This window comes from Lygodium microphyllum, chromosome 25, assembly GCF_053477565.2.
Source record: "Lygodium microphyllum isolate KBCC chromosome 25, Lygodium_microphyllum_v1.1.10, whole genome shotgun sequence".
NCBI lineage: Eukaryota > Viridiplantae > Streptophyta > Polypodiopsida > Schizaeales > Lygodiaceae > Lygodium > Lygodium microphyllum.
Genome location: NC_141159.1, coordinates 49,247,660 through 49,262,232, shown reverse-complemented (window position 1 = coordinate 49,262,232; position 14,573 = coordinate 49,247,660). Strand labels below are relative to the sequence as shown.

Sequence of the window (14,573 nt, the reverse complement as noted above, 5' to 3'; positions counted from 1 at the left end):
GGTCCATCAATGCGGTGACACATGGAGTTTCTAGCTCTCCACCCTTCGTTATAGTCTACATGGTAGCATGGGCACAATGGTTCCTGGAATAATGACTACTAGGTATCACCTCTAAAGGCACTTTGTCCTCTGTATAGTGCATGTACCTTGCATCATTTGTCTTTTTACTACATATCACAATCTTCATTTACAACACTCTTCACTTTAGCACTATCTACAATAAGCTTTTATGCTTCTTCATAGGTAGCCTCTACACCTACATCATCTTCAAAACCTGAATGTACCTATTTCTTCTTCACTTTATATCATAGCTTGAGTTGACTCACTCAAAAACTATATTTTTCTTTTTATAATATCTATATTTTCTTCATGAAACTCTCTTTTTTCTATTCCAAGTATTTTATCCAATTTAAAATCAAGTTTACTACTTAGAATCCTCTCTTCCAAAACCATTTTAAGATGTGTCAAAGATCAGCTTGTATCCTGGTTGCTTTTCTTCTTTCTTTTCTTTTTGTTATTTTTTCTTCTATACATCTTCCATGTTTTGCTATGGACCAAAGGCATAGATTACTCATGCTCTAGCCTACCACCCCCTCTAGTAACCCTCTTTGAGGTCCTTAGGTTCCTATAATCTATTTTTCTTTTATCTTCCACTATTACATATGTGTCCCCTTGCTTCATAAATGAGCATAGAAAGAATAGGAATCCATAGGGGAATCATAGTACCTAGTATTCTCTCTAATGCTTCAGCTTGTATTATTTAGCTTTGTCTTTGGTACTTTATCCTTATAGTCTCCATGGCATGGGTCCATAACTCTGGTTTCTTATCTACATCAAAAATTGGAAATCTCTCTTTCGAAGTCCATAGGTAGCAACGTCTACATTTGCATATGCATTTTGTATTGTAAGATCTTCAAGAATCTTCAACATATCTACCTTCCCAAATTTTGTAGAAAGGGGCATAATAGTTTCATTTGCATGAATCTTTCCATTTTTCCAAAAAATCAAATCCTTTCTTAAAGCATCTCTATATGACTCACAGTCTCTACAATCGTGCTCTGTACTATCACACCATATGCAATGGTAGACAAAATCTTCCCTAGGTAGGGTATTCATAGTAGAATCTTTCTCTGACTCGTTAAGCTTAGCAAGCTTAATCTATAAATCCCATGTATTTTTTATAAGTTCACCCATCACACTGTCTTTTGAAGAATCTATAGAAAGTATAGGAGGTAGCTGCCTAATCACTAGCTCTAATGCCCATGACTGATCGGGAGCATAGGCCTATACATGGCCAATAGCTCTTTTCTTCTCTATCTCTTTACTAATTTAGATACAACATCCTACCGTCTTTCCATTCATTCTTTATGCCCTGTTTGTAGTATCATCCTCTAACAACTTCTTTAGGTCTAACTGCACAATAGAGGGTTTGTTGTCTATAAAAACAAAAGAACTTTCTCTATAATAGCAAAAACAATTTCTCTACACTATCTAATTGATCATACTTTGGTTTTTTAATCACTATTTGAAAAAAAACGGTAAGTTTAGTAAAGTAAAATGGGTCATTTTAAGGCCTTATAACATGTAAAGAAAGGGTATTTCGTAATATCCTTTGAACGCACATTATATAGATAATTTCTTATAGGTAGACCCCCCGGGGCTTCTCTACATGCAAGCAAAGAAACCTTTAAATACTTCTATTTTCAAACTTCTTGATCCACCTAACTAAGCATTAAGGAGCATCAGAGCTGTAGCCATCGTCTATGAGGATTCTTTGGATAACCAAACTAGGGGGTATTACTAGCTGAAAGCATCATTACCTCCTTAGGATTGACATCAAGCTCACCCCAGCCTATAGTATAGAGGCTATGTAGTTAAGCACCGTGAAGGAGGGAGCTAAGAGAAAGGGCATCCCAGCATGGAAGCTTGAAGACAGACACATCTTCCAATTAGTGCATAGCAAATCAGCTATGCTCAGCAGTGAGAAAAAGAGGGTTGAGAATGAAGGCGACCCATATAAATAACTATTCCAACCCTAAAAAAAAGAAACCAACGTCCAGAACTATAGCATGTTCAAGAAAAGAGACATTTCTCCCTCTAATGTATAATAAATATAGTACTCCAATCAATTAGCTTGAGCAAATTTCAAGGAATCAAAAAAATACCCCACCTGTATATAGACATTTTGCTTTTAAAATTATTATAAATGGAAGCAAATCTCATGAGCATACCCGCCACTAGTCCCATACCTATGGGGTGTATGAATGGGTGGTAGTATCCAAGGGACCACCACCCATTCAACGGTGGGGTCCCAATGTATACCGCAGTCCTACATCTTGAGCAGTGTGTGAATCTTGTGTGTATCCAGTCTAAGATGGGGGTGGTTCTTCAGAAAGATATTCCTGGATGACCTTCCAAAGCCAAATTCTCTCAAATCCATTTTTTGTGAGTCGCTTGACTAAGAGCGTTATATGTGTCCAGCACGTGTGGTATCCTTGTTACAATACATGATAGGTCCAACTTGGGAAGATATGACTTTGTTGGCCCATGTGATTGGTCAGTTGCCACACGTTTGTATGTACCTAATGCATGTGAATGGAAGCTGGTCCTTCTGGTTGCATGCTTGAATCATGGAAGTATGAGTCACAAAGAAAATCCATGTTTACAAACTTAGCACTATGAGATACGGAGTGTCCCGTATCCTAATGCACATAGGAGGGGTCTTTAACGTCAAATTGTATAGGAGCATTCTTATATAAGAGATTAAGATAGTTGGATTTTACCACCCAAGATCGAATGTGATGGCCTAGCTTATGGGATATCAGAATTCTTGAAAATGATAGTTCTACGCAAGTCTCAAAGATCCTCCAAAACAAAAACGCATCCACCGAGACAAAAAAGTGACGGCTGCTTCCAATGGTTCTTATTAAACATTTCAAAAGGTTACAGAGCACAGGATAACAAATGTAAGATGTGTGAGAAAGCAACCACTAAGGCTTGGTAAGGATACGCCAAGAACTTGTGAGCCATGGTGATGCAAACGATCAATTGTCAATTCCTTCTCTTCATGTTTGACAGGACGACTTGAGCTCCAGAATTCACTCGTCAAGAACCTTCCCTTGTGGCCGATGGAGCTGCAGCTGATCAATTTGCATTCCAAACAACCAAGTAATGTCCATTGTTCAAGCGAGATCCATTAGCATGACAAAGCCGCTCGTGTGCTTGTGGTAAGATAAAGCCCTCCCGTTCTATAAAAATCGATGTTTTGCCAGGCCCCTATTTAAGACCTGCCTTAGTACGCATCACAGATCGATCCATAATTCCATTCCTAAATTAAGTGTGTTGCTGAACCGTTGATGTACTCCAGTCAACTGTGTCAGTTCTTAATATCGCTGACTACGTGAGGCCAGTCTGTTGCATGTCTATTGTTGATGTCTTTATATACATGGATCACAACATTAGAAAGAGGCTATAGGATACCGTGAATTTCACTATGCACTCACATGTATATGAGAAAATCGCATTTTTAGAATTATCTCATCGAGTATTAATTGGGTAATAATAAACAAATGGCCTTGGTTGGCCTTTTTTTTTTGGCAGGTTTTTCCCAGACCCTTCCTGTAATGCTAATGTACATTCATGTCTGTTGAGCTCCCATAGAGTAGCCAGTTGCAGGGAACACACCAGTGGCGGTGGGGAATGACGAATACATGCTAGCTACTTCACACAAATTTTGACTTCCCTGCCTTTTTCTTTTTTTGTTTGTCCCTGCAGTATGTACTGTTGCAGCGACACCGGAATGCCTTCACTGGATGTCTAGCATCAGAGAAGTCAATGCCATAATCCCTGCAGTAGGCACTTGTGTAAATACCAAACCTTGCCACTAGCAACTTCAAAATAGTCTGCTCAGAAAATATACTCATGCAAAACGCCAAACCTCAGAAATAACACCTTATTTCTAAGTATATTTCTACAAGAAGATGCTCATCAACCCCTCTCTACAAAAGTCCTAGTAGCCGAATGACCTTGTCAGACTCTAGGTGTGACAGAAACTACACATTTTCTTAAGATTAAATTTAGTGAAGCAGAATCTTCTAGAATGTGAAGTTCTCAGGAGCACCAACCAAGTTAATTCCTCCATTATATCTATATCCCGCGCAGCAAAAAATGCTACCTGCAACAAAATGATGCAACATTAGCCAAGACATCACTAGTAAATAAGCTTTGGCAAGCTAGATGACCTTCAAAAGCAGCTCAGGTTTCCATCATCACATGATAGTAATGTGTATCACGAGTTTCAATCTGTACAGGTCGAATGAAAAGGTTTGCATCATGACACCTGAACATCAAAAGGTCCAACTTAGTAAGTATCAACTCATCAGAGTTCTATGTAATCTATAAGCTATGCAATTTTTTATAAACTAAATCTGAAAGTAAAGCTGTACTAAAGCTGAAAGCCAAGAAGGGTTCCTAACTGTCTAAATGGCTCATGCCAAGTAGTACGTTGCAATATTAAAATACTTTTGAATCTATGCTATCGCACCATGCAAAAAGAGATACATGTACTAACAAACATCTAAAACTGTTGACCAATGTGTAGCAAGCACAGTGCAAGAAAACAGCCAGAACTACAAATATGGGAAAACTGCCTCATGAGATTTTACAAAGCTAAAACAGGGGCCTAAAACCTCATCTAGGCACAAAAATGTCAGAGAAATTAGCAAACTGTTTAACTTCATGCCCTCATAACCTCCTCCACTCACCATACAAAACATCACAAAGATTCCAATTCCTGGATGCTTTGCAACTCTGATTGCATTCAACCCTAGAGCATCTTCAAACATACAATCCCTTCATTACATGTGTACGTAGTCCAACACATTCTGTAATGATGACAAGTGGCTGCCAGAATTTTGCCAAGAAGAGGGAGCGCTTCTCTGCTGTACAACAATGCCATATAAGAAGTAAATTTGAGACAAGATGAGGGTTGACGATATTGTGAGAGTCAAGAGAAGTATTTCTCAATCTCAGAAGATCATGCAAAGGATATAGACATGCACATGTGCGTAACTTACTATGCAATAAATTAACTTTTCTTTACAAATGAAGAGTAGGAAGAGAAAGAAAATCAGCCTTCTTCATGGTTGATCAGCGGTATATTGACATGGCTTCCATCTTGATCAATTTGTGGTAAGAAAAGGGGGAAGTTTCACCTTTTTTTCATGGTTGATCAGCAGTACATTGAGATGGCTTCCTTCTTGATCTTGAGGTGGAAGAAGAGCTTCAAAAAAGGTGTTGTCACTATTGGGAAGTGGCATCTCAGCTTATCATAGAGCCAATTAGCTTTGAAGATTTTGGCTTGTAAAGAAAATTTCTGAAATAGCATAAATCTCTAAAATCATATGTCCAAATAGCTTGATTCGCTGTTTTTAAGAAGAGTCCAATAGGATTGTTGTACGTTTGTCAATAACATTTTTCCTGAAAATTAGGTGTTGCAATGAATTTGTAAGCCTGTGGTCCTATAAATCAACTATGAGAGAAGAGGGAAATTGAGAGATTTGATGATAAAGTGGAGGATGTGTTAGATATGATCAATGCCCCACCCTCATTAGGTGCCACCAATGATCCATGGTGCTCAAAGTTGTAAGGCCCCCATTATGAGGAGAAGCCAAATGTGAGCCCGGACATTGGTTGAGTCCTGACTTGTATATCAGATGAGGTCTATGTGACCGGATGGCAAAAAGGTGACCGTTGTGGGTCTAATCTTTGGGTTAGACAGAGTGGTTAAGCTGGTAGCAACTCGAGGCGCATTGCATCGAGTTGCGAGGTAAGGGAGTTAAAAGGGGCCCCTATTTTGGGGTCCGGGGGCTGCGGAAGCGGCCCCTGGCTGGGGGGTCCCAGGGGGGCCAGCGGTCCCTCCCGGCCCGATGGTAAAGGGAATATTCTCCGAAATATTCCCTGGCCGACTAGTGGAGGCTCATATGGTAGGTCGGTCAGGCCGACCTAACGGCCTTCGCGGGCTATAAAAGGTAAACCCCTTCACAGCCATCTATCATTCATCTTTCACCCAGTCAGAGTTGTTGTTCCAGCTAGCCTTAAGCTCTTCACCTATCTTCTGTCTAGATCGCCATCTAAGCTTCACACAGTGGAAGCGCACGGGTGGACAGAGCCATCTTTGTATCAGTTATTTGGAGCTAAAGAATTTACTGATTCTCCTCTTATCTGTTGTGTACTCCCTATCTCTTTCTCAGATTCTGTTCGCTGCGCCGTATAATTTTTTACAGGATGATGGTTGAGATGATTGTGGCTAACTTTGGGGCTACCTTCAGCTGTTGTACATGAGATTAGAGCAAGGAAATATGATGTAGAATGAGAACAAATCAAGTTGAGAATTATTAAGAAATAGAAACAACCAAATTTAGTAAGCACCATTAAACACAAACTTGCTATTTTAGAATGTCTATCCCTATTTCTTAGCATTGGCATTTTTAGGCCAATTTGTGACTCCTAAAATGTACACCTAAAATTTAGAAATCCCACAATATGGATATTGTGTGAAAGCTCTTTCTAAGTATATTACAACAATCATAGAATCCTCATCAATTTTCATGCCATCTTGTCAATTGTAACTATCTATTCTAGTGCAGCTAGCCCACACTTCAAGACACTAATCATTTCTATGTGTGAGTCTAACCATAATAGTCGGGTAACATGTACCCAATCGGGTCATATAGGTGGAAGCATACACTTTCTTTCTTCTAACCCATTATGTGGATCCACCATATAGGGGCACCATGAGCACCTACACAGAAACTGGGAGCAAGCACAATGGACTACATACTTGGGCCCCTATCACTTATCCCTGACATCCAGTCCTTCAGAATATCACCCCACCCGCTCGCAGTGGCCACCAACCATGTCTACCTGCAATTTGACATCGCCTGTAGACATGACCCAACCCCCCCAGCAACCAGCCTCCCAAGATTCCCCAGGTACCACTTCACCAAGTTAACTGCGAGCGCTTATTCTGACCACCTCTATTGGAGCCTGCAGGAAATGAACCCCTACTCACCCTTGGAGGAGATCAAAACACAACTGGCGGGAACATTCCACACCCCAACAGCCAAGTACTTCCCCCACACACACCCCCGCCCTCCCCTCCAGACAAGAATGTCCCACAAAATAGCTGGTATGACGCAAAGTGCACGGAAACCCAGCTCCGTCTTCAATAGGATGAAGCATAGGGAGTACACACGCACAAACCGGCACGCCTGTTCTTTCGTCGCCTCGTACGAAGGAAGAAACGGGCCTACCTAACCAAAGTGGAACGCAAATTCTACCAGCTATTCTTGGGACAAGACAGCAAGGAGGTGTAAAAGGCGAATCCAAGAGCCCTGTGCTCAGACACCCATTACCTCCCCGGACACGCCTATCTGAGGATTACATTTTCAGGACCGAGATTCACTTCGAGAAAGGAAGCAGAAGATAGATCGACACGAGGCTATGCAACCCTTGGATCCATGGAAAACCAATGCACCCACATACAATTCCAAGAGCCCCGCATAAAGCTCTACCTATTTGACACTCTAGTCACACCAGCACTCTTGTACGGGGGTCCCATATGGGGATCTAGTCTCTACGACACGAGGAGGGCCGCACAATCCGGAGCAAGCCTTCTATGCCACACAAGATCATCAGAGCAGAGATGGGGGCACTGCCCATCGTAGCTAAGGCCCTCTTCCAAACAATGGCCTTGCACCGACTATGGGACTTGCCCCGGCATCGGTATCCCAAACTCGCACTAGAGTCATCCAAACAACTAGCACTGCAAGGGGACACTGAATGCTAGTATGCCCGAACAAAGACCTGGCTATGGCTACATGGCCTACACATGGACCACCTCCCCCCACTACAATACAGCCTAGATTACCCCCACCTAGAGCTCAGCCAAGAGGAGGTGAACCGTATCATCAGAATGGATGTCATTCCGCTACACACGGCCAAGACATGGGTGACTCCTACAGAAGACCTAGGGACAAAGAAGGCTTTCTACCGGGAGCACTTCTTGCATATTTCTCCGGACGGCTTCATTACCCGCCCAAGCTACATGGACACACACTTACCCCATGGAATCGAAAGCGCCATTGGATGGATCCGTACATCTTCACACCAGCTACGAGTCAAGATAGGTAGATACGGGGCTCACCCTCTCCCCCTAGAAGATCGAATCTGCCAAATCTGCCAGCTCAAGCCGAAGACAGAAGAACACTACATATGCAGGGTGCCCAGCATACTACGAGATCCAAGGACGCTTCCACTGCCTATCCAGAGAAGGATTCGGGCCACTCTCTAGAGTGATGGATTTCAAGGACCAGAGATGCCTTGGGCTCTTCCTGTTGGAAATACGGCGCCACAGAGACCACCTCCTCCGGACCTCAGCGCAAAGACAGGGAGCCGCCTAACACCTGCTCACAGAATTCTACCGAGAGCCAACTACCATCCCCACCCCTGAGCCCCCACCAACCCCACTGACCTCCCGGCCACGGGGGACCACCCTAGCCATAGCCACGACAAGAAGCAAAGCTCGGCGCCCACACCCAACCAGCCCACACCCTCGCAAGAGACACAAGTCAAGGATACAAGGGATACTACGCCACCACCGGAGGGCCCTGCCCCGCCAATTCAGCCTCTCGATGTTAGATAGACCCATGCGGGACATTTTAGGATGACCAAGCTCCATCAACAGTTCCACACCATACTTGGAACACATATGAATTGTACCCACCCTATACACCACCTTGTACCTACTCAATTAGTTTATCATAGCATTAGATGGTAGCTTTATTGGGACTTGGAAAATTTCCCATACATTTTGTATGTAACGTTTTGGTCTCATAGGCCACCTTGGCCTTTCATAGGCGTTAATATAACTTTCTTTCTTCTTTCTTTCTCTCTCCGTGCAAGGGCCCCTTAACATTATCCCAAAAGGCACACGAGCAAAGGATGGATATGACAAAGAAAACAGATATGATGAAGTAAACTAAGTCCCTACAAGGGATGAATGGATAGCAAATGAGTTAATTCCACTTCAACTCAAAAAATCGGCCAATAGAATTAACTAAAGTCAAAGAAGCACAAAGAAATGGTAAGTGGACATTGCATTGAGGAGGAAAAGCAATCTTCAAGGAGTTCCACACTCCACTTCACCAAAAGAAAATACACCTAGTGGAATTTAGCTACCTTGTATATTTGTAATGGAACTTTATGTTATAATTAAAGCTCTTATGAGTCAGAGTTGATCCTATCTAAATTTCTTTCTTTTCTGTTTTTCGTTTTACCTGCCTTCATGACATTGATACTTGAAGTGGAATGTAATAAGCCATTTGATTTATCCTATAGGTCAATGTTGGCCTCCGAAGAATCTCTCTCTCTCTCTCTCTCTCTCTCTCTCTCTCTCTCTCTCTCTCTCTCATGGAAATGGCCCACCCAACAACTGTCATCCTCACTCCCTGTCATCATCACGGATCTGGTATGTGACCCCCTAACAGTGAACCTGTAGCAGCCAGCCCTCTCTCTCTCTACCCCTCTCAAGCTTCCCAACCGACTTGTCACACTCACATAGCAGTTTCTGTCAAACCTTGCAACATAACATTTTTCTTAAAATTTTTACTCCACTCTATATAATTTTGACAAGCTATAACCCTACTGTATACAAGTGTCCGGGAATGAAAGCATGCATTTGTTATGAAACATCCTAATGCAAACTTGCAGTCAAGAGGTTTTATAGACAATCAAAATCATCCCTCTGTATATTCTTTAAGATAAAACGTGACTACACTTGCTTTTGTTTCCATTCTTTTTTTCAGCAATAAATAATTCTTTGAAACTGAAAGACCATGATGCAACCTCATGTTTCATGAAGTCTGTTCCAGAACCCGCCCACAAATACTATAAATAAATAAATAAAGGCTTCTTCTGAAGCTTGTATCATGGTGTCTCTTGAGTTTATTTTGGATGATCTTATGGCCACCCTTAAAAGTGTACATTCAACACAGGATCTACAGCAGGATCTTACCTATGATTGACAAATCGTGCAACATTCCCAAACATTGTGGCATCCTGTAGATTTTCCAACATCACCACAAACAAAAAAAGAGTCAGATCTTTGTTAAATATCTACAATCTATAAACATCATACACAGACACCTTGGCATAAATATTTAGCTAATTGTGAACCAGCAAAAAATATAATGACGTTGTGAAGACAGCTCTCATGTCAGGTGTATTGAAAACTGAGTTTCTTAAGCTGGTTTTCAAACATAATTTAGTAAAGACCAGCAGCCTTTAACTTTGCAAAAGCAATTTTCTGCTTCAACTAACAATGGAAGTCAGCAGTCTTAGACCTCACAAACATAAGTGATCAAGAACTGAATGCAAATTCCAGTACATGAAATGTGGAGCTGCCACAGATGAAGGTAAGATGAGCTTAATTTCAAAACTGCCAGTCTTCAAGACCTTCAAAGGTTGGTAAGAAATAAGCACACCAAACTCATTATTGGGAATGTAGAGACAACACTCACCAACACCAATAATTCTTCATCATTTAAGCCTTCCCCAAAATGCCGTTGTTCCATATCAAAATCAGCATTCAAATCCATGGTGTAAGTATGAACTCCATTCCTCTCATACTCCATGTTGCGGAGGTATTGTTCCTGATTTGTAGCTATCTACCAAAGATTTTGAAAATCATTGTTTCTAACAATAGTGAATCTTAAAGCACAAGAATAACACCAGCAAAACAAACGATACCTCTCCTATATATTCAAAAACAAAAGATCGAGCAGGAATTTTCTCAAGTGCACGAACTCCCCAGCCCTTTTTAGACGGTGTCATAAAAACCTGTAGAAGAAAAGAAACTTGACCTTAGGTTTACCTTGCAGAATGTCTGAGGTACAAAAAAATATATTTTAACCAAGAAAACCAAGGTCCCATACTTGCAGTCTCCGAGTGATACCACGTTGCACAACACGGTTTCCACACTGTTTGCTGCATCGACACTTTGCACAACATTCAGTTATGAAGTCCCTGCTTGATATGATTGTTTAAGTCTCTCTCTCTCTCTCTCTCTCTCTCTCTCTCTCTCTCTCTCTCTCTCTCTCTCTCAAAAAACAGTTTTGTGTGTGTGCGCGCGTGTTATAGTTGTTTTGGTTATAGAAGGATTATGACAGTTTTTGGCTGCTCATGGTGGTGGTTTCATAATTGCTATATAAGAGTGGATAATAATTACTTTATCATTTTTCATCTTGTAAAATCTTTTTTTTTTGGTGGGGTGGCACAGAGAGAGAGAGAGAGAGCTCTTAGTGGCAGACTGCAATATCTGAAGTATTTTATCAGCTTGGGGTGGAATAAAAAAGAAAATAATATTTATTCTAGTTCCACAATCAATCTCACTGATTCAGTACCTTAACAAACAATGGCCAGAGCTTAATGAGATATCAAGGAAGAAATCAAAAAGATTGGGTTGAACTATCCACCGATTGAAATAATTGCTGCACATCCCAAGAATGGCTATTTTATTACCGATATAATCATTAGAATGTTGATTTCTTGGGGAACTTGCACGAAGCTTTTGCTAAGCTAAGTTTTCGAACTTACTAACATGATAGAGTCAAATGTTAAAGTGGTAGAGAGAGCTCCAAAAATAACTCCAACCCTATCTCTCCAAGCCACTATGAGAAATCATCAAACACAAGGTCTCTTAAGGCCTCCACCTATGATTGTGTCCATCTGTCAGAGTGGGAAGTCTGAGGAAGAATGAGTATTTCAGCCCAACAGGAGGGGCCAACAAATGTACCTTGCCACTCCGAGACTTGCAGATTACAAAGATTCCCACCTCCAAAGAAAGTGGGAACTATCCTTGGGCTCATGCCACAAGGACGTGAAATTTTGATGCTTTGCTTAACATTTGATTAAATGTTAATCAAATGTGCAAATGAAAGGGTGCACATGTGATGTGCACGTTAGTTATTTCACAATGATGAACCAAGGACCCTCAAAAGTTTCTGAGTGTTGAAAGCAAAAGTTGTGATAGATTATACATACTAGGTGGTACTTGGTAACAGATTTTGGCCTAGAACACTTTATTAGCCATTAATGTCGGTGGTGATATTCTGAACTAGGCATTAATTAATTAATAACAATTCAAGGGCCACTAAATGCTCAAGATTGCTTGGGTAACAAATTGGCCTAGCCAATTTAATTGTTGGCTAACATCATTAATTTTATGAGCAAGAATTAATAACTAAAATAATTTTCAAAAGTAATATTATGTTAATTTAATTAGACTGGAAAATGCAATTAGAAGGCTACCACTTGGCAAAACTTACCCATGCAAGTGAGACAAATGTTATTAGAGGTTGTTGGCCTCATTCCAGCATGTTGGAGGTTGGGAAAGAAAGAGAGAGAGCTACTGCTGCAATTAGCCATTGGTAATCAGGACAGCCATTAGAGGATAACAAAGAGCTGCCCCCATCTAATCAAGAGGCCACTAGAGGCAGGTGAGCAATTTTGGGGCCCACAAGGGTAGGTGACTGCATGTGGGGCTCCTACTGATAGTGGGTTGCAGTCAATCAACCATCCTTAACAAGGCAGCATTAAATTTCAACCAATTTTGGTGATAAAACTCTAAAATTTCTCTCTCCATCTTCCTCTCCATTCTCTCAACCAATTCACAGCTTCCCTCAAGAGATCTCAGCCAAATTCAGTCCCAAGAGGGTGCAATTGAAGAATTTCTGTTGCTAAACCCTAATTTACAGCAAAAATTAGGGTTTACCAACCACCCTAGTAAGAGTGCTCAGAATTCAAGGCCTAGTACTTTAAATTGTACGGCTGAAATTCAAGGATTTCACAAAATTTCAAGAGGCCAACCAGCCAACATTAAGTCTGGGGAAGAATTTGTCATCCAAGAAGCAAATTAAAGGCCAATCTCCAAGTGAACCAAAGGGAAAATTAGTTTGAAGGCTTGCTAGTTGCTCTGGGCAGCAAGATGTATTGGAGATTGAAGGAGATCGTGCTAGATCTCAATGTACTTCCACCTTTTGCAATACAACTTAAAGAAATACCGCAAGGGGAGTTAGTTTTGGGGCCAACCGAGTGTCCACTTCCAAGATTAAGCGGTAACATTTGCATTTTCAGTTTATGTGAATTTTATACTTGCTGTAATTAGCACTAAATCAAGTTCTTTGCCACCCTATGCGAGAAGAAAGGCTAGTTCCAACCAAGGCTACTAGGGTCTCACAACCTTTTATCCCTACATTGCTAAACTTTAATGAATCTATTATCCTCTACTTGTGTAGTCGCCTAGTCTATGGCCTTAGCCCCAAATGTTTACACTCTGAGGTCTAGTGCCCAAACTCAAGGCAACAAAGACTCTGTCCAACCCACCTTGTCACTATGCTCTAGTATACGAAAACTCGTGTCTAATATCTCAATCTCTAGGAACTTAGCGATCTTCTATGGGTTTGACATCATCATCCATACATTCTATAGCCTTGAAATCATCATTGCATCAATGAACAATGGGAGAAGAACCATGCCAAAAAGGCACTCAAAGTCCACCAACTAGTAATACTTGACCACAAGACTAGGAGAGAGAGAGGGGTAACCCTGTGAAGATATGCTAGGGTTAGCACAAAGGAAACAAAAAAGTACAACCACGACTGAAACACAAAGACTCAGACAGTGATGTGCAAAACTCAAACGCAAAACACAAAACAAAAATACAGAACACACAAACACAAATAGAGAAGAGAGTGAACTCTGAAGCGAATGAATGAATGTTGTAAATGAAGGAAAGAAGGCATAGCTGTCCAAGGCTGGTGGCTCTCAAGGGGGCAAGCAAAGGGAGGTGTTGATGTGTGTTGTCTACCGGAGATAGATCCCAAGTGCTATAACCACCAGTTAGGGCAGAGGCTGACAAAGAAAAATGCTGAAAATACAAAAACGACCTGATGTAGGTGATGGAAGCTGATCGCCCACAACTGTGGAAGACTGAGCAATAGCTGTAGACCACATAACAGCAATCATTCGAGGCAAGACAACTAGTGAAAGAGGGCCGATGGCAAGACAAGGATGGGGCTAAATGGTGGATAGCCTATCTATTTATAGATGAGAAGGATCTTTCCAAATTAGGGTTTTGCATATGGAACACAGAAACTCTCTAGAACTACTCCCCATTTAATGAAACTCTTGGCAATTTATTGTTTTGGGGCTATTTTAAAGATCTAACCAATGAGTAATGAATTTTTAGCTCAACACTCCCTCTCAAGCCTAAAACTGGAACCAAAAAGAGACTGAAAGAAGAGTTCAAGCCCATTTTTACCTCAAGGCGTCCTATCCCAAAGCAAGCAGGGTATCGAATAAGGATTATACGTCAACTAACCAATGGCCTACCAAGACTACAAAGGTGATGGTTATCTTACCAAGGGAATCCAAGTGATCGCCTCGAAGAAGCCAAGGCATTGAATAAAGAGTACTTGTCAACTGCCCACTGGCCTACAAAGTCATATGAAAGC

At 41.2% G+C, this 14,573-nt stretch overlaps 1 protein-coding gene across 8 annotated transcripts in view; it reads right to left on the bottom strand.

The window, feature by feature from the left end:
- Window positions 1-2,963: 2,963 nt before the first annotated feature.
- LOC148014204 (uncharacterized) overlaps window positions 2,964-14,573 on the bottom strand; it is a 53,766-nt gene continuing 42,156 nt past the window's right edge. Inside the window, exons 8-14 of one of the 8 annotated variants that reach the window (XM_087666854.1) lie at window positions 10,995-11,046; window positions 10,810-10,899; window positions 10,581-10,727; window positions 10,076-10,119; window positions 4,273-4,339; window positions 4,125-4,174; window positions 2,964-3,846 (exon numbers count right to left, since the gene is read on the bottom strand). In XM_087666854.1, the coding sequence (XP_087522980.1) occupies window positions 3,723-3,846; window positions 4,125-4,174; window positions 4,273-4,339; window positions 10,076-10,119; window positions 10,581-10,727; window positions 10,810-10,899; window positions 10,995-11,046 (574 nt within the window). In that variant the 3' untranslated portion in view covers window positions 2,964-3,722. Of the gene's footprint in view, window positions 3,847-4,124; window positions 4,175-4,241; window positions 4,340-10,075; window positions 10,120-10,580; window positions 10,728-10,809; window positions 10,900-10,994; window positions 11,086-14,573 lie in introns of those variants that run through there. The other 7 variants (XM_087666853.1, XR_015688660.1, XM_087666855.1 and 4 more) reach the window with 7 other exon arrangements.